Genomic DNA, 26,741 nt, shown 5'->3' with positions numbered 1-26,741 from the left:
TTTAATCGAAGGAAATTAAAATTAAACAAATATTTTAACCATGAAGACGGCATTTTCCTCCTTATAGTTCTATAAATATTTAGGGATAAACCCTGGCGCGGTTTCAACTAGTTTAAGCTCTTTTGATATAATTCCTTCGTCATTTGGAAAATACGTATATACAATCTGTCTTCTATGGATGTCACCAAGGACGCCACATTTCTGACGCGCCAGAACCGCCCTGCGCCGGCGCCCGCGAGCTGTCGGCTTCTGTTTTCGGTTCTATTTTCTCCTCTTTCTTTACCACAGCTGAAGAATTTTCTTCCTTTACAAATACATTTGAAGACTGCGCCAACGACTCAGCTGTATGACTGATCACGGTTCGGATAAATGGCATGGACCGCGCAGGCGCCACGTTCGGAGTTGTGATACTCTCCGGTAAAGTAAACTTCTTTTCCTGAAACGGTACTCTCTCTGGGACTTTCCTAAACGCAGAAGATTTTTCCGGGCTCAATCTTTCCCTATGATCGGGTATTCTTTCCGGGATGGTAACCGTTCTTTCTGGTTCTATTCTTACGACTTTCGGAGCCGGTCCCATCAAGTCAACCACTGGTCTTTTGAGTTTGTTCCTCATGGAATAATCCACTGCTCTCTTAGGTGACGCGTCGATGCCAATTTTATAGTTCTCCACATCGATGACTATTGACAACGGCTCCATGTATTTTTTGTTCCTTAAAGCTTCTTGCTTTAGCGTTTCTGGTGATATCGTCGTGGAGGATACTGTTGGTTTTTGTGTTTCTGGGCTTGAGTCTTGGTCTGACGCGGATCTGCTAGGAGGAGTGGGGAAGGGGAATGTTTGCACCGGTCGTGGGGGAGTCTCGAGTTCAGTTGAAGAGTCACAGGCGGAGTCACAGGATAGAGGGCTTAGTGGCGGACTGTGTGGCTTGGTGGACCTTACGAAGTGAAAGGCGCTTGGTCTTTCATCGTCTAGCCTTAGCGGGTCTGGCACTAGAGGTGGGTCTCTGAACTCTGGGTTTAACCTTTGCATGCCAGAGAGGCAAGTATTCAAATGATTCCCCAAGCGGTGTCTCAGCCCTGTTGGTACGCTCGCTAGTCTGGAGAGGTACCTCCTAACCTCGACCGCGCAGTCTCCGAAGCCAGCTTTAAACCGGTGGAGCACAGCAGGGTCGGCGGCGATGGCGGCCGCGAGCTGTTGTCGCTGCAGGGTTTGAAGGTGCTTCACAGTCAGTTCCAGGATGTCTGCCTTCTCCAGCTTGGAGTGACGCGTCGGCTGGAAGGAGAATAAGGTGTTAGATGCTTCTTGTTGGAATCTTATTGGTTAACTCTTCAAGTTAAGTTCTATCACCAAACGGTGTAGCATATCCACCTTAGGATTCCGATGACAAGTAAGAATTCAAGTTGTCTTTTAGGAGCTTAAGGTTAAGCCTACTGACTGAGTTATTTCTAGATAGAAATAATATTAAATATTACTAGTCATATATTGCTCAAAAGCCAACGTCTAAATACGTTACGTGAAGATACGATTCAACTTACGTCTTTATCCATGGCGTCCATGAGGAGGTCCTTGAGCTCGTTGAGGCAGTGGTTGATGCGCGCGCGCCGCTTCTTCTCCATTATCGGTTTGTTCGTCTGAAATTACGCAGTTATTTTGTCAATGTTTATGTAAGTCTTTACTGTAATGGCTTACTGTAGAAAAAGAAGATCTAATTTAAGAATCTGGCTGGCTGTGATAGGTCCAGCTGTGAGACGATATAGGTTGTTTATGTTTAACGTATGTTTTGTGATTCGCACGAACCATTTAAGCCATTTCATCATGGAAAAAGTGATTTAATTTAATATCGCTCTGATTCCGTCAATAGGTTCTTTTTTACCCCAAAAGTGCAGCAAGAAACCTTCGGACACTTAAGGTCATAACACAAATTGCGTAATATTTGATCAACTAGGTAAGTAGGTGCTTAAGTTTCAAAACGTTTGATGAAGAAGACTTGCCCTGCTCTACCACTTCCTGACAAATTGTCTGATAGTCTATCTGTCAGATAAGTACTGGATTGCGTAGGCTATCAAGTAAATAGTGAGGCTTATATTAAAAACTAAAATTATCCATCTATATTCACTTCCCAAAAAAAAAACTAAATTCATTCATTCATTTGGAATTTCATAGTCTCTGCTTACCCTGATGGGAAATAGGCGTGAGTTTATGTATGTGTACGTATGTATTCACCTTCCGAAGTTCAGCTTTGGACATTCCCTGAGGAGGCTCCGACATAAATCCACTCTGAGAGTCATCATCTTCACTGCACGGCATTGTCACTTCACTTCACAAACACACTAAAATCCTCTCCTGCCTACCCCGTTAAGGCTGTAGGCACGTCCACCCCGTACGGTGTCCAGTAACGCAATGTTAAAGTTCCTACACTTCGTAACGAGTAAATTTCAAAATGTTCCATATCCTTATTCATCCTGTTCAAAAGTTGTACCTGGATAATATACCCATCTCTGTCTAACTCTAAGGTTTAAATGATGGGAACTGTATCGGAATGTTTTGTTTTCGTGCCGTCTCGCTCTACGGGGGAACCTGTGGTGAATGGCGAGTGTGGTTGGGTGGTTAGTAGGTGTATGTGGGTGCGGGTTCGATTCTGGATTATGGTAAATAATGAAATGTGTTTTTGTTTCGTATGTTTTCACAACAGGATCTAATAAACAATGGGAATAGTAAGTTTATTTTAATTAGTTTTTATAAAAAATCGGTAATTTGGCATTCATTATTTTCATACAATCATAACAAAAAAATATATTTTTATAATTTTATGAACTATGTGTATATGTGTATGTGTGAATCTATGTGGAGAATATCGGGAGTCTCATATCCCCATTTAAACGCGGTAAGAACCCGTTATTATGTGCTTTAATTATGATAATAACCGCGTATACTTAAAACAATGTATGTGTATATCACATGATAAATATTAGGGACTATTTTTAAAACACCTTAAGACCGACTTATGTTTTATCCAGCATCATATCTAAATATTAAAAAAAAAACAAAAACAAAATTGCATTTAACCCGAGTGAAGCTACATCCGCTACTCCCCATCCTGTAATGTATGGGAATGCAGGACCGCACGCACGTCCATCAAGCAACAAATTAAACTCCCCTTCCGTCCTCCACAAAAAACCCCATACTTCATGAATTCGCACCTTTCCATGAAGCCGCGTATTTATTTCTAACAACACCTTGACGGTTTAACGTGATACTTTATGGACGCGCCGTAGCGTGAAGGGGAGGTAAGAAAGTTTCGTGTTTTTGTATTTTTTTTATAGGTATTGGGTGACAGTTTAACTTTGTACTTTATGAACAGGCGCGCCCTTAAGTTCTCACGGAGTGTGGGAATGCGCCAAGGTGCAAGGGTTTACGTGCAGTTTTGCGTGTAACTATTATTCGGTGTGAACTTGTATTTGGCCAGTTATGTAATTTTTGTTACACTTTTTTTGCTTGGAAGTATTGCAAACTTTTATCTATAAAAGAAACATAGAAACGAACTCCTAAGAAAAGGAATAAACGTGGATTGGATACTTTAATTGAATATATTATATACCTTAAACGTAGGTATTTTATAGTTAAAACTTTAACCAAATTTCGTGTGATAATAGTTAAATACATGAGCTATAAAATTTCTGTTAATGTGCTCTACAAGTACCTAAAATTCGTCTGAAACCTACACAAGTCAAAATTTTACAAATACTTACCTACAATTTGTCTTACAGAGTGAGATCATAGTCCCAGGTGCTCCCAGCTCTCGCCTTGGAAGTCCCAAGGCCATTAAATAACATAGGGAAGCTCCCCTATTACTATACAATACTTAAGTAATCGTTTAAATCACCGAAGTCGTAAAACGGAAGAAACGATTAGTGATTACCTACTTGGGAATATCCGGCTCGAAGGACCGAGACATGCATTTACGGTATTGCAATATTTGAGAAAATTAAATTAAGTACAATTTGCATTATGTTTGTAAAGACGCAAATTTTATCAATGAAATGGGTAGGTATTTTTTTGGGATTTAATTATTATTAGATATAATGTATTTGTAGAAATAGGTTTGCGTGTGATGAGAATGTCACCTGATGATAAGTAAAGACTACTTTATAGAATAGCCTACTTTTCATAACATGTACCAACCTTACCAAATGATAGGTTTAGGTCTATCTTTAGTCATCATCATCCCCCTAGCATTATCCCGTTTTTCACAGGGTCCGCTTACCTAACCTAAAGATTTGACAGGTCCGGTTTTTTACAGAAGCCTGACCTTAACCCGCGAAGGGAAAACCAAGCCAATACGGGTTAGGTCACATACCTTCAAAAATAAATTTCTCGGGAATGTGGATCTGTCTATCCTTAGTATCTGGCGGCTAGTCTATCTATAAATTACTTTCATCGATGTCAAAAGAAAACAGTCAAATCTAAAACCAATAAAAAAAAATCTTATCTTTTATCGATATTTGTAGAAATCCATTTAAAAGACCTTTTGTTTACCTACTGCACTATGTCTACCGAGTAGCCGGTCTTTGATCCGTACCTCATACAAACGAGGCAACCAGGTGTGCGCATGACCTTTATACCACCATACCTTCACATATTAAACAATATTTAATTAGGGCCATTTCTCCCACGGTCCTTTTCGACATTACCACATACACATCACATAAACATTCAAAAGTAACTCTTAAGTGTTTAAGTTAAAATTGCAGTCAAATGCACCAGGTAATTTGGTTTAAGTATTTTTTTCGCAAGGACATAAAAGCCCTTTGTTGAAATTGAAATGTCCTTTATCTGTACTTTGATAAAGTTTCAAGTCCTTCGAGGAGTTTAAAAATGCCGGGAAATGTAATGCTCACTGTTAGGGCCAGTGTCGTATCCAGATCTCTAGAGGTCTTCGCATGATGAAGATGTTGAGGGCTACGTCATCCTGCCCGACACACAATCGATACTAATCTTTACTAAAACACGGTTTTGTTTAAACATTTTATAAATCAACATTAATTAAGATATTTTATCTACTTATTGAGTTGTTGAAGCACAAATATTTACCTAATTTTATTTTTAAAACGGCTGATTTGACTTTTATTTTTTTATTGCTGACCTCTCCCAGAACTAAGCATACCACAGACCGTTTGACGGTAGAAAAAAATTGCTTAAGATATAATTAAGGTAATTTAATTTTTGTCATGTTTAATAAATGTCACTGGTGGTCCTGTGGTTTACCGGCTTGCTTCTCAAACGGGGAACGTCGGTTCGAACCCCGATAGGTACAGGACTTGCACCAATGAGTTTATAAATTTATCTTAAATGCAGTTTTCATTATCACAGTTGGCTCGACCATATCACGTTGGTCTAACAGAAAGCTCGGTGAGGTCCACATCACACTACACGGTGAGGTACACGGCTACATCCCAACCGGGGTAGTCAGAGACATCATCATAAATCCATCGCAAGATGAACTAAGTATCCACGTACTTAGTTGGGTGTATGTTATGATGTTATGTAATAAATATAAAATATGATGTAATGTATATGTCTCTCACCAACCCGCAGTGGAGCAGCGTGGTCGAGCATGCTACATACCCCCTCCGGTGGATTGAAAGGAGGCCTGTACCCATCAGTGGGACATATAACATATAAGTATACGCTATTAATGTTGTATATGTTTATGTCTGGGGCCACGAGGCCCTTAAAACAAGCGGGCCCACAGGCAGTTGACCACTTCGCTCATTTAACTCTCCGGCCCTGACGCCTGTACTATCGGAGGCTACCGAAGTGTGACGACATTGCGTGATGACGAGCTAATGGAGGGCGAACGCCGCTGTCATATGTCGCCGACGGGTGTGTGGGAACCAAATACGGTTATATAATTATTATAATTAATCAGCGTATCTTCTTGATGCATCTCTGGTGAAAATGAGGCTGGGAATGTTTTTGTTATTATAATTAATTAATAAAGCTTTTGGTTACTTACCTACCGTTTTAATGAAAACAAGGAAATGTTATTTTTAGTTTATATATATATCGTCGTTGCCAAAGTAAAATCTATTATGTGCAATCGGGTCAATTTTACAGAAATTAAAAAAAAAAACTTCCGCCTGAATTTTTTTTATATGACTGTGTGTTAAAAATATTAGAGAATAAGTAATTGATATTTACGTACATAAGAGTTTGTACTGAATGTTTTAGGAGCAAAATACGTACTATTCGATCCTGATAAAAAAGAAATTTGATAAGGGCGACACATAGAGCTTTTAAATTGGCAACGGCGATATGGAACTACACTTCAGACAGGAGTCCTAGTACTGCTTTGGAATAGACTACTCTGGGCGCCATCTCACTCGCGTCAGACAGGGTACTGCGGGGCGGAAGGCAAGAGGGAAACCACTGCCCTATTTTGTCCTAAAAAAGTAGCATGGAGAATGCTACACGGACAAGAGCGTGAATTGTGGGTTATTTAAGTCCGATCTCCTAGAATGGATTTAAGTAGTAGAAAATCGTCTTTCTTTCCATAAAACCAAACTGAAATTAATATCTTCAGTTAGGACTTAGGACATAACTAATAGGCTAGTTTCCAAGTTTCCAACTAGTCATATCAGTTACTTTTTACTAAACGTCAAAACACGAAATTACTATGGAATTTGTAAGTATGTGAAAGCACACTGTGACGTCATAGTAACGTGATATTTAAAATGTCATTCTTATTATTAGGTACTTTGTTAGGTACCTTTTATTGATTAAAATTCATAAATAAGTTAGATTGAAAAAAAAAAGTTTTTCGTTAGTTTTAGATCTGTCTTTATTTAATAATCAGAATTTCATAATTTATCTTGAACCTACGACCCAATCACTTCAAAAATAACGTTTACAACCCTTTTTTTACCGGAAACGCATATAGGTGCTTACTTTCCCACTTTTTCGTATATTCCATAAAAACTGCCATTCCAAAATCAAAAGTGTAAAACGAAATAAAACACCAACTTAATTCTTTGTAACATTTCTTCATCTTCCCATAACCTGTGACGTCAGGGATCCGTGAGAACGGTTTTTTTTTATTGTAACGGGGCAGCTTCCTTCCTCTCGTTAATTTATTGTAATAAAAACGATTGGGTTCACCCTCGACGGATGTAGCTTGAGCGGTCAGTTTGTGTAGAACAATGTTGATACGCGATGTGTTTGAATGTTTTTAAGCCGACCCGATATTTGATCTGAAGTTGAGGTTTTTATTTTTAAGCTAGGTATTTAAATAATAATTATGTACTTATTATCAATAAATGAAATAGTAACCATTTAGGTATTTAATTCTTCTTCTTATCATGTGGGTTGTGAGGTGGAATACCAGCCTCATCAACCCTGGTGTCAGGGTTATGATTGAGCCGCCAAAGGCCCCTGACATGGCTCATAAACTCATAATGTAATGGATACTCACTTACATCATTAAATAGTAACCGGGACCAACGGCTTAACGAGCCTTCCGAAGCACGGATCATCTTGCTTTCGGACAATCAGGTGATCAGCCTGTAATGTCCTTACCAAACTAGGGATCACAAAGTGATTTTTGTGATACCTCCCCAGCGGCGAGTCCAGCGCTCAACCACTGGACCACAGAGGCCGGTATTTAATTGATACCTATTAAGTCGGTAGGTACGTAGGCACATTACAGCTATGAAACTGTTTACCTGCTTCCTAGAAAGTGCTACGTAAGTGTTTCCAGTGCTGCGTAGTTCCTTATTCTATGACGATGGTTACGTAGTTGCAAACTCACGCCCATGGTATCTATTGAGGTGTGCACAAGTAGATATACCTAAAAGCATTTCATTCAAACCCGAATTATGCGTTTTGAAAAAAAAGCTCCCTACGCAAAAAAAACACAAAATACTTTTTTAAACTTATTATAAAAATGTCTGCTTTTTTATTTCGACTCCCAAAATCTGGACCACATTGTAATCCCCTACGAGATTTCCCATGGAAACAGGTGTATACAAAAACACGCCCTTTGCCTATCAACTCGTTTTTATTAAGAAAAAAAAACTCGGTACATCCGTCCGCTCTCCCGGTTTCCGGGTTACGGCGGGCGACACACGCAAAAAACGTTATTGTGTATGATTGATGATTAAATATTTGTAAACTTTTGCTTGATAATGTGAGAATCATTTGAGGACTTGGGAAGGTTTCTTGGAAGATTGCTGTTTGTAGATGTCTATAAGTGCAGGTACTTACCGGTGATACCTATTTGTCGGCGCGTCATAAGTTAGTAATAAACCGGCTCGCAAACCACTCTGTTGTTTAATTGCTAGTTACTAACGTAAGTACATCCCATTGGCGTTGAGGATAGCAGAAACCAAGCGCGTGTTTAAAAAAAATTACAATGTCGTAAATAGGACATTAAATTTGTCGAGTTTTGCTAGCGTACGGTCATCATGAGTCATGAGTACTAATATGCATACTACACTTTGAAACCATGTCACATTAACTTTTTTGACAAATAAAAATATGATAGTGCGACAGGGTTCTAAAGTGGGTACATAATATTGCTCATGACTGTACATACCATTGATACTTTCGGGTGTGGGATGGCCATTAAAGCTAAGGTAAAACCTAGAGGGGGTGAGGTAAATCTACCTCTGCATCGATACGAATTAGCGCGGGGCGGGTCGACGCTTTCTTCACGTTCCATTGTCCTTTATTTTAAGCGAAGGTGGATACGACAGGTCGTGTGGCAACAAATAGTTAGCACATTGCCCAAACAAATAGATTGTTCAATTCACTTGATAAGTATCGTAACGTTTCAAGCAATCTATCATTCCTTTTTTTCGACGTGACTTATATTTATGTAGAATTTCCGTAAATTTAATTAACTTGGCCGGACAAACGGGGAGCGTTTAAGGCTCTTACACGGTAAGCATTCCTACATGTATATTTCTGGATAAAACAATTCATGATTTAAATTATAGGCACTAAAAGCCAATTCCTACAACGAACGATGTAATGTAAAGCAATGTACTGTCTACCCTCCATTCCCACGGTATATCGACAGGTGTGCCGCGAACTGTAGCTTAACGCTATACACCGTTTTGTGTCTTAAAACCTTAGTGTTACGATAGGTTTTGGTTCGGATTTGATATGGCTTAGAATATCGCCAACGTCCAGTTTATCAAATCGAAGCACATTATGTAATTAGCTATTCAAATTTTGGAAGTGATGTATTTGTGCTGTGGTATAAATGAATGTATTTACAGGATCATTATAGACGGCGATACTGCTCACTACCTATCACGATGGTCTAACAGAAAGCTCATGAGGTGTGGGTACTTAGTCCATCTTTGCACCTTTTGCAATTGTCACTAAAACACAACTTTAGCAAAAAAATAACGGCCTCTGTGGTCCAGTGGTTGAGCGTTGTGCTCACGATCCGGAGGCCCCGCGTTCGAAACCCGGTGGGGACATATCAGGAAAATCACTTTATGATCCCTAGTTTGGTTAGGACATTACAGGCTGATCACCTGATTGTCCAAAAGTAAGATGATCCGTGCTTCGGAAGGCATGTTAAACCGTTGGTCCCGATTACTACTTACTGATGTAAGTAAGTACGTAGTCGTTTGGGCTTTTGGCGGCTCAATAATAACCCTGACACCAGGGTTGATGAGGTTGGTAATCCACTCCACAACCCACACGATAGAAGAAGCAAAAAAATACAGATACTTGCGTCAGTTAGCAAAGTCAGCCACGAATCTTATCTAAATAAGATCTACACTACCGCAAAAGTAACACAAACCACTCAAATAGCCAATCAATCTCTAAGCCCTCTAAAATGACCCATTCCCGCCCCGTGCTATAAAAAACTACGATCTTGTGGGAAGTATAGACCCGGCCATTTCTCAGTTAGATCGTATTGACGCATCTTCAGGTCTATTGTTAGCTACAATAGGATTACGGGCCCTTTATAAACGGACCCCGTGAGGATTACGTGAAGGTGGGAGTCAAATTGTCAATAACACTTCGAAGCGACAGTGTAATTTATGACTTCATTGAACAGCGTGCACGGATATTATTTGTAGCAAGCATACAAATAGGGTTAGAGCCGTGGTAACCCAGTTGGAAGACCGCTTTACACCCGTTATGATGCCACAGGTTCGAATCAGGGCCTAAATTATCGAATTTGTTTTCGAACTATAAATGATTATCAAGTACTCTGCGGTGAAGGAAAACATCGTGAGGAATTGCTCATACTTACCCGAGAAATGCGTTCGGAAGTATGCGAGGTTTTCCATTCTCGGGTTGGAAGGTTAGACAGGGAGTCGCTTCTGTAAAACCGGACCTATCAACTCTTCAGGCTAGCCAAGTGGGCCCTGTGAGAAATGGGATAAATCTAGGGAGATGATACTAATAGAGTTGCTATTCTTGTGATTATGTGTGGATAAAGTAAGAGAGAAGTATGTCAGAATCGACATAAATGGAATTCCTATCTCTGCTTACCCCGGTGGGGAATAGGCGTGAATTTATGTATATATGTGTGTTAGTTTACATAGTATATTAGTTACTACGTGGTTTTTGAGCGTTTAGTGTGTTTTTGTAAACATTCTACAGAATTCTACGAGGGCGCTGGCAGTGCGGTGCAGGGTAATACAACCCTACTCTCCAGCCCGCAACGTTCGTTTTAACAACCCCTGCGCCCATTGAGATATAATCAGGGAGGTTAGAAAGGCCACATCGAAGCAATTCATCTAAACAGCAATATTGCTATTCGACATTTGCCCGCGCAACTGAGGTGCGAAATGTCGACAAATGTCAAATAGCAATATTGTTTTTTAGATTGAATTGGGTCGTGTACTAAGTTCAAAATTAATTATTAAATTCTGATTACTAAATAAAGGCAGATCTAAAACTAACGAAAAACATTTTATTTTTTCTATTTAACTTATTTATGAATTTTAATCAAGAAAAACATAATAATAAGTCTGACATTTTATCGCGTTTTTCTATGACGTCACAGTGTGCTTTTTTATACAAAATTCTACAGTAATTGCGTGTTTTGACGTTTAGTCAAAAGTAACTGATTTGACTAGTTGGAAACTAGCCTATTGATTTGTTTCCAATACATTGGTAAATCCTAAATAAATAAAACAAAAAATAAATTCGACTATCATTTTATTGCTACGATACATTCAGATAATACTATATGCGTTTGACTAAAATTAACAGGAATAAAATTAAATCAAATGCATTCAGATTACTATTGAACGCGTATAGAGCTCAGATCAGCTTGTAATTTCACTCATTTCTGTGTGATATTTATTTATTTTAACGACTATAATAATTAAATATCACACAGAAATTAATGAAACATTTTGTGAGCATTTTTCATGCCAATTATTGAAGAACCGATCACGCCTGTGGAACTCTGACACCAGGGTTGATGGGGTCGGTCATTCACCTCACAACCTCTACGAGAGAGAATCCGATGTACAATTTACATGTTCAATAATAACCCGAAATGTTTAAAAATAAAGTGATAATTACAGAGATTGCACAAATCGCGTACGTCCTATATGTTATAAAATCCTAACGGCTAAATTCACGCATAAATGCATGTAAATGCTTTCGTTTATTTATATAATACTAAATATTCTATGTAAAAGATACTTTAGTATATCCTGACAAAAAAAAATAGGAGAGTTTGTGTATTTATATGAAATACAAACTGCTAGACTACTTTGGACTCCATCCCACTCGCGTCAGAAAGAATACTGCGGGGAGAAAGGCAAGAGGGAAACCACTGCCCTATTTTCCCCCAAAAAAGTAGCATGGAGAATGCTACATCGACAAGAGCATGGCTCTTAAACTAGAAATGGTGAAATACGTTTTATTAAGTCTGACAAACATTTTAATGTTTATAGGCAAAAACAACGATGCACCTCAGAGTCTAAGATTCTATTATTTTTACGCCAAACGATACTAAAGCATATTTTATCGCTCTTTGAAACCTTAACAAAAATTTTAAATTACGTTGAGCATTTTATAATGCTGTTTGAATTCTAAATATATTTTTGGTAAAATTTACTTTAAGAGTCAACATGTAAAATCGTATCAAAATCAATTTAAATGTTATAAATCGTTATATCTTATGTCGAATAAATGCTAAACAATTCACTGGCACACGTTATCACAGAATTTATATAATTCACATTTTATAATGGGAATATTTCTGTCATTTTTTTGCGATTTGTATCCACTAGACAACATTTAACGGGCAACATGTAACGCTCAACATGTACAACAACGTTGCACAACAGCGCGCGACGTTGCCAGCTGAAGCGCAAGATGTCGCGCCGGTTGTTGTTTGTTTATAGATCAACATTAGTTGAGCATCAATTGTTGTCGAGTGGAGACGTGACGCGCAACAACACTAGTTCCTTTGGCGACATTTAGTCGACGACAAACGTGTTGTAGATGCGTAGACAGAGAACGTTGTTAAACAAAAGCTCCGCGCTAACTTCCAACATGTTGTGCAACAAATCGCGCGCCAAATGTTGCCAAATGGAAACTAGGCTTTTATATTACTTGACTAACACACAACTTTCGAATCTTGACAATCAATTTCAAGAGTACAGTAGCTTGTTTAAGAATAAAATTAGAAAATTCAAAGAGTTACAGCTTTACAAAGTTAGTATAAAATACTCATGCATAACGACAAAGATAAAAATATACGATAATAAAACAATTAATACAAAATATAGCGAAGTTACGAGTCGTGAAGACATTGACAATAGTTGCATAATTATAAAACTATTTACAAAGAAATTATAAATTTTATTGACTCGTCCATATTGTTCATTTCTGATTTGACACTAACCTTTAAAGTTGTTTTTACACATTTTAAATGCTTTTCTGTTATACACACTATAAAAATTTAAAAGATCGATGTATTTTTTTATATTTTACGATTAAAAGATCACTCTGTGCCCATTCTTTTATCATTAAATTCGTCTACATTCAGATCTTATTAAAAACCTCAAGCAATCTCTCACATTAGTTTCATACATATTCACCCCCTTTGAATCCTAAACACTAGTTTTAAGACAACCATTTACAATTTCAGGCTTCGTTTAAAAATCTATTTATTAGATATATTTTTTCAAAAGAATAATTAACTAATTACTGACCTGATCAGGCGGTTATTGTTACCCTTTCATTTTGGTTATTTACGAACCCAGTTAATTTTCAAACTTAAATCTACTTTATCTCCTGCAAATTTTTTTTATTCTAAAATATACTCACTCGAAATCCAAACAATATTTTTTCAAACGTCAAAACTCTTTGGACACTCAAATCAGTAAATTTTTGGCAACTTTTTCACATAGGAACATCTGCGACGTATTCTATCCTGAGTAGCAGATCCATGAACTCCTGCGCATCCAGCCAGCGCCACGGCACGGGCGCGGGGTCGCGCTCGCAGCGCGCCTGGCTGCGGCGGGACACGCCGTACAACACGGACACGGCGCACAGGAAGCTCACCACCGCGAACACTTGGAACAAACACTTTAGCGGCTCCCTGCAATCAGAGACTGTGGAATTTGAGAGATGTCGAGGAAAAAGCTGCGGTGGTGATAAGTCGTGAAACCTATGGATGATAAAATACAGTGTAACTTGTAAACGATTTCCACGAAGAGCTTCCAAAAGAAAATCACGCGCGGGAGCTGCGATGTGCGCACCAATGCGCGAAAACTAATAAGCCAACGTATCACTTCTAACGTATTCGATTTCTAACAGTCCCGAAAATCCTGGAATTGATGGATTCGATTTTGGTGTTCAAATTTTTAAGTATTTTTATGCACATATTGGTGTAAACTAATACCTGCAAACGCCATCTAATTTTAAGTTATACCTGTCATATTCTTATCCGTTGAAAAAGAAAGAGATAGGTAATCGACAGGCATATTTATAGAACATACGTCAATTTTAAGCAGAAATCTAAAACAACCGTCTAAACATTTTACATCGGCCAATAACCTGACATAATTAAGTTGACAGCACACGTCAAACGGTTTGCATAGCAGCGAGATACTTTTTGATTCACCCGGGGGTTTCATTCATTTACTCATTTTTCCTAAAATTTACGAATGTCAATCATCCGTCCCTTTCCTTTTCGGCGGATAAGAAAATGACAGATATAACTTATTAGATGGTGTTTACAGGAATTAGCACCATTAATGCTACATTTATAAACTAATTTAAATATTCTAATTTAAATTGCGATGTTAGAAGACAGTGGTTTATCTAAAAAGATACACATTTTTAATAGGAATCTCTTTAAAAACTACAATTATAATTTAAGCATGGAATCGGTAAGTCTCCACCCAGGGCCAATTCGTATCGGGCGCCGACTGTTCTTACTGTAGTCTTAAATGGCGTTAGCCACTAACGAGCAAGACGGAGAGCGCTAGCTCGCTCGCACTTAAGCATTCGCGCATGGCGGAAGGCAAGAGGGAAACCCCTGCCCTATTTTTCCCTTATACAATGGAAATGAAGGTGTTAGTGACATCGTAACGAAAACTTTGCGGGATGATTCAGACCATGATTCTGAGTTAATATCAAGTGAAATTTTACATCGCAAAAGTATAGAATTGAAAATAATTTAAAAAGCTAAAAAATAATAATGAATTTTGCGACGGAAAATTCCACATGATGTTAAGTCCCCCATCTCCCTTAGTATTCGTTACGATGTCACTAACACCCTGTATAGTAGCATGGAGAATACTACACCGACTTGAGCGTGGGTCTTAAATTAGTGATAATGCGATGTCTGGGGTGTGCTTTACTAGTGACAGATGCAGTGTTATATCTAATGATTATGAGTTGGCTTATTTACCATATCAAACTATTTAATCAAAACCATAGTATAAGAAAACCAGGTATGCTCAATCCTATAACAAGCCGCCATTGCTAGCCCGTTGATGACGTAAGTGTTACCATTCAATTGGTATCTCCAACATTCCACTGACGTAAATTTTATTATTGAAAATTAAGTGCATTACTGACTAATGTATTTGGGTCGTTCTTCTTTTTTATCGACAATGATCTGTCCTTCGTTCTGCTTCTGATAAGTTATGTTTTAGAATTTTATTTCATGTTTTGATTGTCCAAAAATATAGTTATCTTATTATACTCAAAATACAAGCAAAATACTAATCGGTTCCTCAATTAGTTATTAACGTAGCTTGATCGTTTTTCACAAAATTCCGTGACAGAGTGGTAAACTGAAATGCTGTCTCCGATGAAAAGGGCCACTCTGTCACAATATTTTTTGGAATGCGCCTGCAAAGAAAAGTATGTTACCAAGATAAAGAGAACCACTAAATAGTCCTCTACAGACACATCTTTATATGATGTTTTAAAATATTTATTGCCGTTATAATTTTAAAGATGTTAAATCCGATAAATCGAGAAAATGTCTTTTTATTGTCGATAAAAAAGAAGAACGACCCATTTAAATACTATTACTTTTTACTTTTTTTTAAATATTAAAACTGTAAGTAATTATTTTACTAGAAGTTCAAAATTTCCTTCCAAAGTAATTATGAAAACATTGGTCGGGGGTAATTTATTTATTATGAAATGGCAATACAGAGCGGGATGACGTCAGCTGGGCTAACCTTGAAATTTAGCTGTCAGTTTTGAGCATACCTGGTATTCTTATACTATGATCAAAACTATATGTACGATGTGATATTTTTTTACAACTAGCAAGTATTAAGACAATAAATTACTTGGGTATATTTCAAAATTCCAATATCTTCGTTCTTTAGTTCGGTAGCAGTGAACACCTAGCAAAATGATTGCAATTCAATTTTTGAACTGAAAGTTGAAACTTCTAGCCAAACTTAAATCTGTCTAGAGTATTTTACTGTCGTATGTAACATAAACTTCTCACTATGGGCAATTTTAAAAATACAGATTAAATTTGGAACATCTGAAGATAGGAAAGGTATACACACCAGAGGTATTTGCGTAGACAAATTTAAGTTTGGAACGTCTGAAGATAGGAAAGGTATATACAACAGAGGTATTTGTGTAGACAGATTTAAGTTTGGAACGTCTGAAGATAGGAAAGGTATACACACCAGAGGTATTTGCGTAGACAAATTTAAGTTTGGAACGTCTGAAGATAGGAAAGGTATATACAACAGAGGTATTTGTGTAGACAGATTTAAGTTTGGAACGTCTGAAGATAGGAAAGGTATAGACACCAGAGGTATTTGCGTAGACAGATTTAAGTTTGGAACGTCTGAAGATAGGAAAGGTATATACAACAGAGGTATTTGTGTAGACAGATTTAAGTTTGGAACATCTGAAGATAGGAAAGGTATACACACCAGAGGTATTTGCGTAGACAAATTTAAGTTTGGAACGTCTGAAGATAGGAAAGGTATATACAACAGAGGTATTTGTGTAGACAGATTTAAGTTTGGAACGTCTGAAGATAGGAAAGGTATAGACACCAGAGGTATTTGCGTAGACAGATTTAAGTTTGGAACGTCTGAAGATAGGAAAGGTATATACAACAGAGGTATTTGTGTAGACAGATTTAAGTTTGGAACATCTGAAGATAGGAAAGGTATACACACCAGAGGTATTTGCGTAGACAAATTTAAGTTTGGAACGTCTGAAGATAGGAAAGGTATATACAACAGAGGTATTTGTGTAGACAGATTTAAGTTTGGAACGTCTGAAGATAGGAAAGGTATAGACACCAGAGGTATTTGCGTAGACAGATTTAAGTTTGGAACGTCTGAAGATAGGAAAGGTATATACAACAGAGGTATTTGTGTAGACAGATTTAAGTTTGGAACATCTGAAGATAGGAAAGGTATACACACCAGAGGTATTTGCGTAGACTGCGTTGTGGGACCGCTTGGCGCCGTTTCTCACACTCCGCACATGACATCTCTGCCTGGGTCGACACCGATGCTTGGTCTGAAAACATATATCACGGTTAGTAATTGCTCATATCATCTTCTTTCGTGTCTGCTATGAGAACAATGATCGACCTGCAGGGCTAACATGCGCAACGTGATAAAATTATCGATCGATAAATTTTTAGTCGTATTTTGACAGAACGACATGACTTATTTGGGTTCACATATTAGCACCAATCGACAAAACGACATAATTAAGATGATTCGATGATTATTTGATGATGATTTGATTTTTTTTGATTGAATGATGATGATTTTTTGATGTTGCAAATGTCTATATATACATATAAATAAATAAATAATTATATCGTCAGAATCGATAAAATGACCGTGACAAAATTTTATCACGTTGTGCATGTCAGCCCTACTGAAGGTTTAAAAAAGCCACATTGAAACAATTCATCTAAAGAAGCAATATTACAATGAGTTTTTTAGAGAAAATATAGAAGGCGATATAAAAAATTTTCTTCGTTTAACCTTCTAATTTCATAAATAACAGTCATAATGCATCTTTTATCTTTGTTTTTGGGTATAAATGGTCACCCTTTTTATTACACCCAGGCACAATAAACCTTCCACCAATTATATCAAAATAAAGAGAAGCAATATAGTTAGCAATTTACTATACACAATCTGATCCTAATATCCACCAACAATTATTTTTATATAATATGCTTCTGCGATTACATTATATTTTTGAATAATTGTGTACCCAAGTAATGAGAGAATAGGTTATTATCATGTTAAACCGGATGTGTGTTAGCGCTATCTATATTATTTTTGGGGAACGTAGACTAGAAAGTCACTCAGTCATATAAAAAAAGCAATATTGCAATTTGACATTCGCGATATGTGGCTATTTTAGACCCCACGATCACACAAAACGATTACACTACGTTACTACAACTACACTACTTTATAAACATACGAAAAGCGGCCACATTATTGTGAAAATTATAATTATTCTTGTTCTGTTTCCATATTTAGATTAATGGCGATAATAGACGGCGAAATCACTATGATATTAAAGTTAATACAACGCGTTTGTACACGAGAGTGAATGAGAAAGAAATAGAATACTGTCTCTTTTACACTCGTCCGTATCTAATTTAAATATAATAAGTATTTTCACCGCCTTCGACCAAACATAATAAAGTTTATAGTATGTGACCTCTTTCGCAGACTACTACTATTAAAATTAAATACAATTACTATTGACAAATTAACAAAGAATTTTCTTAATGAAACACTTTCAATGAATGCGTCAACTAAATTTTAATTTAGTTTGACATTTGTAAAACTAGCTCTGTCCCTTTCTTGCACTTATCTTTAAAAGAGAGCATTATTTTTAAAAGTTTCAGTTTATATCTGCTAGAGTCGCCACCAATTTCTACGTAAGAACCTCTGTTAATTTACCAAGTACAGGGAAACCTTATAAACACTAAATTACCCTCTAATTCTAAACCAACACGTAATACAGTACAATATACAGTGTTACATCATTAGACAAATCACAACTACACAAACACAAACCTACTCATGAAGTGGAATAAAAAAGGAGATCGCATTGAAAATATGTAAAAATTACAAATTCACTTATATTATGTCAGGAACTGAGAACGTACCCATTATTATTATTATTATGTTGGCTAATCTGTTAGTCAGTAATTATGTTGGCAATACTTTCCACCTGTCATTCTGCCCGTTTTTTTACATTCAATACGTTCGCGCGTTTTTGTCCGTAAAAGAATATAAATACTAAGCCTAGCGCTAGAAAGGTTGATACGCAATAGCGTATCATAATAATAAGCATAATAAATGCTGTCAAAAATGCTGCAAATTTATTGATAGCAGTATTATTAACAGCTATCATGATAAAAGCTGTTTATTTTAAGCGCAATTTTCACTAACACAGTTGGTTCGACCAATATAGACAGCGACACGTCTTACCACGTTGGTCCAACAGAAAGCTCGGTGAGCTGTGGTTATTTAGTTCATCTTGCGATGGATGTACCTTTGACTACTCTAATTGGGATATAGTCATGAGCTTATGTTGTTTTGACAGGATTTGTTATATAAAAAGCTGTTAAACATGACGACAAAGGGATCTCCAATTTTACTCCAGCTTCTACCCTACTTGTAAAGACAGAATTACCACTATCAGTCTGACAAGCCGCGTAGCAAGTGTCGGCCGACAGACTGTTTATTCTCTCCTTCTGGTCAGTACACGCCGCCTCTAACAAACCAATCTTCGACTGCAAACTGTTGACTATCGTCTGTAGAAGTTTATTCCTGTCATTCCCTTCATCCGTCACATTCTGTAGCAAGATCAAATTCTGCTCATACCTGTCCAATTCTACTTGCATCTCTTTTATATTACAATTCGAACGTCGTAGTTCACTTTCTAATTTTATCGTATATCTACTGAGCTTTTCGCTGCAGTTGTTATTGTCGTAGGAGCTCTGAAAATCTGTCTGTGTTTGTATCGACACTAGATTCAATTCTCTTATTTTTTTTCTGAAGTGTATCTTGGCTGGTTTGTCGTCAATATCATCATCAGTAGTAAATTTAGCCGAGTCCGGGACGTCATTATCGCTGAAACCTTCGTCGGTTTGCGTTGCAGTGGTCACTAACGAGTTGTTTAGATTGTTGGTACATTTGTCGCATTGAGTGTCGTCGCTGTCTATGAAACTTTGCCGCGACATGTTGCTTATACTGAGGCGGATCTCGTCGAAGAGAGACATGTTGGTGGAACGCCCCTGGTCCTCCTTCAAAGCGCTAATGAAGGACTCCTCGTCCAATAGTCGGTTCTCTAATGGAATAAATAAGCGAGTAAAGCGGGGTGAGAAAAAGGGTTCATGCAGAAAAGCGGGTTCAATTCCTATCACGTTGGTCGAAACTAACCTAACTGAGCTATTAGGTAGGTGTGGGTACTTAGTTCATCTTGCGATGGATGTACCTCTATCCCAATAGACTACTTGACAACCTAATCAAATTAGATACTTTTTACGAAACGTCAAAACAAAAGTTTTATATGGAGTCTGTATGGAAATAAAGTCCTGTGACGTCATCAATAAAAGCGGTCAAACGTCGTACTCATTGTTACATAATTTATAAATAAAATTCGAAGATAAGTCGAAAAGTAAAATGAGATTGATTTTTGATCATCTCAGACTTGCTTCTATTTGTAGATTAGCATTTTGTATTGTTTATTTAATTTTGTAATTTATCTTGGACCCAGTCAAATACCCTATTGGGATATAGTCGTAAGTTTGTTTATGTAAGGCTAAAATTATAATAGGTGTAACCTGTAACCTTTTTAAGAGGCAGAATGGTGTCAAGAGCAAACCCTATTAGATTTAAAAAAGAAAGCATTACCTGGTACGAAGCGGGTGTCGGAGTTGAGCGTGTCGAGCGCAGTGAGCATCTGATCCTCGGTGTAACTCACGTCGATGGAGCGGTCCAGTCGCGACTGCGTGTGGTTGGACTTGTTCAGCATGTCCTTCAGCTCCATCTCCAGCAGGACCTGGGGACAGTTTGAAGTTCAAACCTCGAACAAGTTATTAGGATTTATAAACTAAAATGTTATATAGGCCAATTTCCAACCAGTCAAAGCAGTTACTTTTTACTAAACGCCAAAACACGAAATGATTATGGAATTCGAATTCTACCATCCTTTACCGTTCGATTGTACATTTGATGTCGGAATGTTCGGAACCATCTGAACTCGCACCAACAAACCACACTCAACGCGTCAGTTTTAAGTTTTTCTATAATACCTAGCTGGTATTATTGTTCATTCTATGTGTACCTTCTCTTTGCAATACAGGACGGAAGAGGCAAGTCACAGGGACTGTGACCTGGAACCTGACAGAGGGCAGCAGTAACTGTCAGTACTATTCAGAGACAGAGGACAGGAGTCCTAGTAAGGCTTAGAAATAGACTACTCTGGGCGTAATCCCACTCGGGTCAGATAGAGTACTGCGGGACGGAAGGCAAGAGGGAAACCACTGCCCTATTTTTCCTTAAAAAAGTAGCATGGAGAATGGTTCACCGACAAGAGCGTGGCTCTTAAATTAGTGATGATGACCTTCTCTTTGATGATCTGCTGCATGAACTGCTCCTGGTCCTGTAGCCGCATGGTGAGGTCGGCGTGCTCCGTCCTGAGCGTCTCGTTGTCCTCGCGCAGCGCCGCCTGCCGGCTGGCGTACATCTCGTTGATGCGGTGGCACTCCGCCTTCGACTTTGTTAGCAGCTCTTGTAGCGTCAGTCTCTGAGAACAAAATATTAAATTCTTACTTCATTTACGACTAACCCCATCAACTCTACCCGGTTACTATTGAGCCGCCAAAGGCCCCTGACATGGCTCACATAACGACTACTTACTTACATCATTAAGTAGTAACCGGGACCAACGGCTTAACGTGCCTTCCGAAGCACGGATCATCTTACTTTCGGACAATCTGGTGATCAGCCAGAAATGTCCTAACCAAACTAGGGACCACAAAGTAACTTTTGTGATTTGTCCCCACTGGGAATCGAACCCGGGACCTCCGGATCGTGAGCCCAACGATCAACCACTGGACCACGGAGGTCGTTATTCAGTAGGTAACATAGTTACAGTTGGAATCGTCATTTTTTACATAACGAACTTCTTATCCCCGTAAAACGACTGCAGCTTCTCAATTATATATCATTATCAATCATATACTGCTACATTATGTATGTATTGTCCTCACCTCATTCTCAAGTGAGGAGACCTGTTCCGTGAGTCCCCGGTTCTTCTTCCTGCACGACTCGAGCTCGCGCCGCGCCTCGCCTAGAGCCTCCTCGCTGCAGCACAGGCGGTCGCATGCTTCCTCATAGTTCTGACGCACATGAGTCAGCGTTATGTTTTCTTCACGAAGCCTGAAGACAAAATAAAAAATCATAATCATTTATTCAATGTAATTATCAAGGATAAACTTGTTGAAGGTAAATTGTATATTCTTTGAATCTGTTATTTAATTCTTGAGGAATATATTTATACCGGGCATTTTATCGTTTCGGTGATCATTAATTTTAAAAAGTTATTTTACATAAAGTATGTTTAACATGAGTTTCGAATTTATTTTCTGCCATATTCAAAATTGGCAATGATCCATGAAGAATTTTGAAAGTAAAAGCTTTTTCATGCATTACTTTTCTACATTCAGCATATGGTTCATCAAATCCATTTTAGGACTTTGTTACGAAAGCGACTGCAAGTTAGTTGTCTTCTGAAGGGTTAAAAAGGCAACGAAAGGCGAAGCAATTCAAATGGCAATATTGCTTTTTTTAGAGGAATTGATTGATTATGGCCATCTTTTTTAGCCCTGCTTATTACCTGTGGCAATAGAACCCTCCGCACTCCTCATTTATTCAGCCAAGTAGTTAATGCCATCTGCGGCAAATGTATAATAAGGCACGTCAAGAAAAATAAAATAGTATAGTAATAGTAGTTACATGTTGAGATGCGAACGCAGGGAGTCCCGCTCGGCGCTGAGTGTGGCCAGGGCCTCTTCATGCTGCCGGTCGCGGAACTCCATCTGGCCACGAAGCTGCTGGGCCAGGTGAGCCTTCTCGCGGAGCTCGCATTGCAGGTCTTCTAGAAGTTGGTAACCTGCTGGAAAACAAATAAACCTTTAGAAAAATATAAATGGAAAACCAGCACAAATAATGTTTTAAGATAATTGAGACTACGACTAACTGCTGGATAAGTTTGTTCTTTATAGAATTAGACTTCAGGTATAGGTCCCGGCAAACTTCTTGAGCATCGACCTTGAGTGCGCACAACCGAATTTTAGATCTCTTTGGTGGTGCGGTATGGGGCGCGGGGGCGGGTGAGTCCCGCATCGACCGGCTATTGGTAGATCAGTCGATGCTTCCCCCGCGCACTCTGTCTTCGTCCCTTTGACTCCCGAATACACTTGCGTGCAGTGAAACTGTCACGTTTCTGTTATTGCTCTTTTGTTAGTTTTTTTTTTATTATTGCTCATTTGTTTAAGTTTAAGAATTAGTGACTAGCACGATGTCTATGTCTACAGATCCAAAACCTAGCACTAGCTCTGGTATTGCTGGTTTCAACCTCATGGAAGGAATATTAAACTTACCTGACGATTAGTTTTTTATTAAATATAATAATATAAGTTTAGTTTAATTTACATAATTAAATAATATAATAATTGTTTTTTTTAATGAAGTTAAGAAAATAATCAAAAGTTAATTTTTTTGCACGGAAGTGTACGTGCGCGAACTTTCCCCCACTACGACACTCGATGCTCAAGAAGTTTGCCGGGAGTTATAGTATTGGAAATAAAAATGTAGAGTCGCAACGTCATCGAGGTATATTGCAGTGAAAAGCGATAGTACAAGTACGTAGTATTATTCCTTATTCTATGGTGCACATGAAAGGGATTGCGGGGGGATGACATTGTCAAATTAGCGCCTACTAAAATAAATTAGCAATCAATTGCTCCTGCCAAGACTAGTAAAGTATGAACAGGCGTCCATCCCCAACAAACTCCTAGATGAATTAAACTTAGAATTGGTTTTACAATGGGTAATTTAATTTATTTATTTAAGTCCTCGGAGCACACCTCGGAGACTTCATACAATATAGCTTGTTCAGACGCGAAGACGCTGGTGGGAAGCAGACAGTTGCCATTCTATAAGTAGTATTATTCCTTATTCTAAGCTCAAAGGAACAACATAAAAATTTAAATAATCTTACCATCTGTTGATATGCCAGAGTCTGAATCTTGAGGCATTGGTCCACTATTTAAACTGAAACTGCAAACAAAGTTAATGTAAGAAATACTACTAATTCATTACAGTTTTTTTTTATTTCTTGTGCCAAAATGCAAGTTTGTTTAATATAAATATATATGTATGGAAACCATGATATTATATGACAATAGTTTAATCAAACTTCATACAAAACACCTCATTTAACATGGACACTAAACATTGACGTTATCGTACACGCGTATCTGTGTGTGGGTGATGTCTAATTCCCTTGGGATTAAAGTAAGAGGTGGGTGAAGTAAATCTATAGTTGCCGTTCTATACATAGTATCAATCCTTTATACCCTAATATTAGTATTTTACCTCTCATCAAGATCGGCTTTGCTCTTCTGGCTCTCACTGTACTTGGTGAGAGCGCGGGCGAGCTGCGTCACGTCGATCTCTGGGTTATTCTGCTCAGGGTCGAGTAGAGACTTCAAGTAGCTATACTCGGCCCTGCAATATTAAAAAAAAAATGATAATATTTAAAGAATTTCCTTATGTACCTGTGATAACAAAGTTAGATGAATCATACACAAATTAGTTAGAAACTTATGTATAATTGAGTAGATAAATTTAAATGCAAATTTGTTATGTAGGCAACCTCTTTTTGTAAGATCAGAACAAATTTATCTTAATAATATGTATACACTTTAATACCATATCACATTAACATTTTTGACAAAATGAACTGTAAGTCTCACTTAATGTCAAATATGATAATGCGACAGGGTTCTAAAGTGGGTCCATGATATTACTCATGACTGCACGTAAGCTAGGCGTAATACCAAGTGACCCAATTCAAAATCTAACTCAAAAATATGTAACATAGTTACATCAATGGATGAAGAATCTATTCTTCGCAATATTAATTATGTCACACACATCAGTATAAATAGTATGTTATTCAACAACTGTGTACACATTGTGTGGGTGAAGTTTTCCTGATGGCATAATAACAATGCTTGTTTTCTAATATAGGTACCTAATGTTTGTTGTCAAACACAGAGCCAAATAGTACCATTGTTGGTTAGACTGTTTATACCCTTGTTGAGGGTCAATGGAACTTTATGTTTTAGAAGTAGGTACACAGAAAATCAATTGAAATAGAAGGAATTCAAATAATATTGTAAAACTACAATAAACCATAAAAAATACCTTGAACTTGTTCAAAACAATTTATCAAACCAAATGTTATTTTTAATGATAAGAACACAAGTACAGTTAGAAAGTGTTATCTGACTTTACAGGTCAATTTAAATGTACCTATCAAGTTTGTGGTATATTAGTACAATGAGATTAAAATTAATCTTAAAGGCATCCATGGTCTAGTAAGTACCTAGTGCCAGAGCGATTGGCTCTTGATCTTTAGGTCCCAAGTTTGGTTTGGTTTGTAGCAATAGTGAAAAAGCTACAGTTAAATACAGTTTTAACAATAAAATTACCATGAAAAAGTTTTGAAATGACATCTGTAATTAACTTAAGTACCATACTGTTTTGCACAAATTATAATGAATTACTAGGCTGTATAACTGAAGAACTTTAAAAACAAACTCAAACTTACTTGTTAGTTTTAACAAAAGGAGCGAACTTCTCCATAAGTGCGTCAACCCGCAACGTCCCACCGTTGTCAGCGCCACAGTAATCGAATATCTGGAGAGCCGTCACTAAGTACTCTGTAAAACAGTTCTATATTTAATCATTATTCCCACAATTCCGCATACCCACGCGGCGACACAATAATAAACGACCAAATGTGCTAAATATTAATTTTTACTTCCTTACCGTCTGTCGTTGAAACGTCCCGGTCCATATTCATTTCCTTATTCTATTTAAAAGTTACACAAAATTTGTAAAAAACTATTAATTATATCACGCGTGCACGTTAACGGTCACAAATGTTTATTTTTCATTAGCCGGCTGAATAAATTCGTTACGCTAGATCAAAAATAGTCACCAATAAAAACGGTTGAACGACCACGAACGTTTACATTTTAGTGAAGTGAAGTACGGTGAAGTACGGTTGATGCGTTCAACTCATGTCAACTACTATAGATGAATTTATCGATTCAACATCGATTCATTTTATAATAATAATAATCTTTATTTCAGGTAACGACACATAGCATAATACAAATAATATTATCATAATGCAAAAAAATATAAAATAAAATTTAAATAAAAACAACATTTTATGATTGATGGTTCACAAAAATCACGAACAGTAAACTACCGGCATTATAAATGCTATGATAGCCGTTTTGACGCTCGTGTCTTTCATCATCATATTCGTCATAAGCAAGCCTCATATTTTATTTATTTATTATTATTATTTATTTTTTGACGGCATTGTCGTGAAGTGATGCACTTTCATCAAGTTTAGTTGTAAATAATAACTACTGTAAAGGAGCTAATAGTTTTGATTTATTGTGTTCAGGTTTCGTAATATTCATATTAATTTATAATTATATGTGTTTGTTTCAGTCGAATTGGTTTTTACTGTAATGGCTGAATGTAAAACTGTAAAAATAAATAAATAAATATTGACGGAGCGAATTCCTGTATTTTATTACGTCAAAACGGTCATCATACCTTGCCGTTACTTTAGTAACTATCTATATCTGAGGTGATTTGTATACCTAAACAAAAATCAGTATTTCGATACTTCTTAGCTTACTGACTGAATTGAATTAATTGAAGACTCGACAGGTCTACTACTTTTTTAGAATAGAATATTGAACCAATCAATAATATATGTCGTCTTATTGGATCATTTAATATATCGATATCTCTTACCGAGTAAAACTGTTAGAAACACATATGAACAACACTAACGACATTTGACAGTAAGCAGGAAGTAAACTTTTGTGCGTTCGGATATTCGCTGAAGCAATTATTTTCGATTTCAAAACATCAACTTT

The 26,741-nt window shown here is 37.3% G+C and overlaps 3 protein-coding genes across 4 annotated transcripts in view; 1 reads left to right on the top strand and 2 right to left on the bottom strand.

Annotated features, from left to right (window-relative positions):
- LOC126372093 (von Willebrand factor A domain-containing protein 8) overlaps positions 1–26,741 on the top strand; it is a 240,443-nt gene that overhangs the window by 151,777 nt on the left and 61,925 nt on the right. The gene's annotated exons all lie outside the window — the stretch shown is intronic.
- LOC126372163 (transcription factor HES-4-like) lies at positions 78–2,378 on the bottom strand. Its single transcript, XM_050017804.1, has 3 exons — positions 2,222–2,378; positions 1,534–1,629; positions 78–1,270 (listed from the first exon to the last, which is right to left on the bottom strand). The coding sequence occupies exons 1-3, from the start codon at positions 2,303–2,305 to the stop codon at positions 182–184; spliced, it is 1,269 nt and encodes a 422-aa protein (XP_049873761.1). The 5' UTR covers positions 2,306–2,378; the 3' UTR covers positions 78–181.
- On the bottom strand, positions 11,172–25,805 carry LOC126372128 (myosin-15-like). Of its 2 annotated transcripts, none has more exons than XM_050017725.1 (11): positions 25,606–25,805; positions 25,385–25,496; positions 24,145–24,276; positions 23,768–23,826; positions 22,501–22,660; positions 21,756–21,924; positions 21,107–21,289; positions 20,395–20,542; positions 19,172–19,828; positions 16,918–17,014; positions 11,172–13,592 (listed from the first exon to the last, which is right to left on the bottom strand). In XM_050017725.1, exons 1-11 carry the CDS (start codon positions 25,637–25,639, stop codon positions 13,394–13,396), a joined length of 1,950 nt encoding a protein of 649 aa, XP_049873682.1. In that variant the 5' UTR covers positions 25,640–25,805; the 3' UTR covers positions 11,172–13,393. The 2 variants fall into 2 exon arrangements, with proteins under 2 accessions (XP_049873682.1, XP_049873683.1); XM_050017726.1 differs by having other exon boundaries at positions 22,501–22,657.

This window comes from Pectinophora gossypiella, chromosome 13, assembly GCF_024362695.1.
Source record: "Pectinophora gossypiella chromosome 13, ilPecGoss1.1, whole genome shotgun sequence".
NCBI lineage: Eukaryota > Metazoa > Arthropoda > Insecta > Lepidoptera > Gelechiidae > Pectinophora > Pectinophora gossypiella.
Note: the sequence above shows the minus strand (reverse complement) of the source record. Positions and strands in the feature narration are given on the sequence as shown.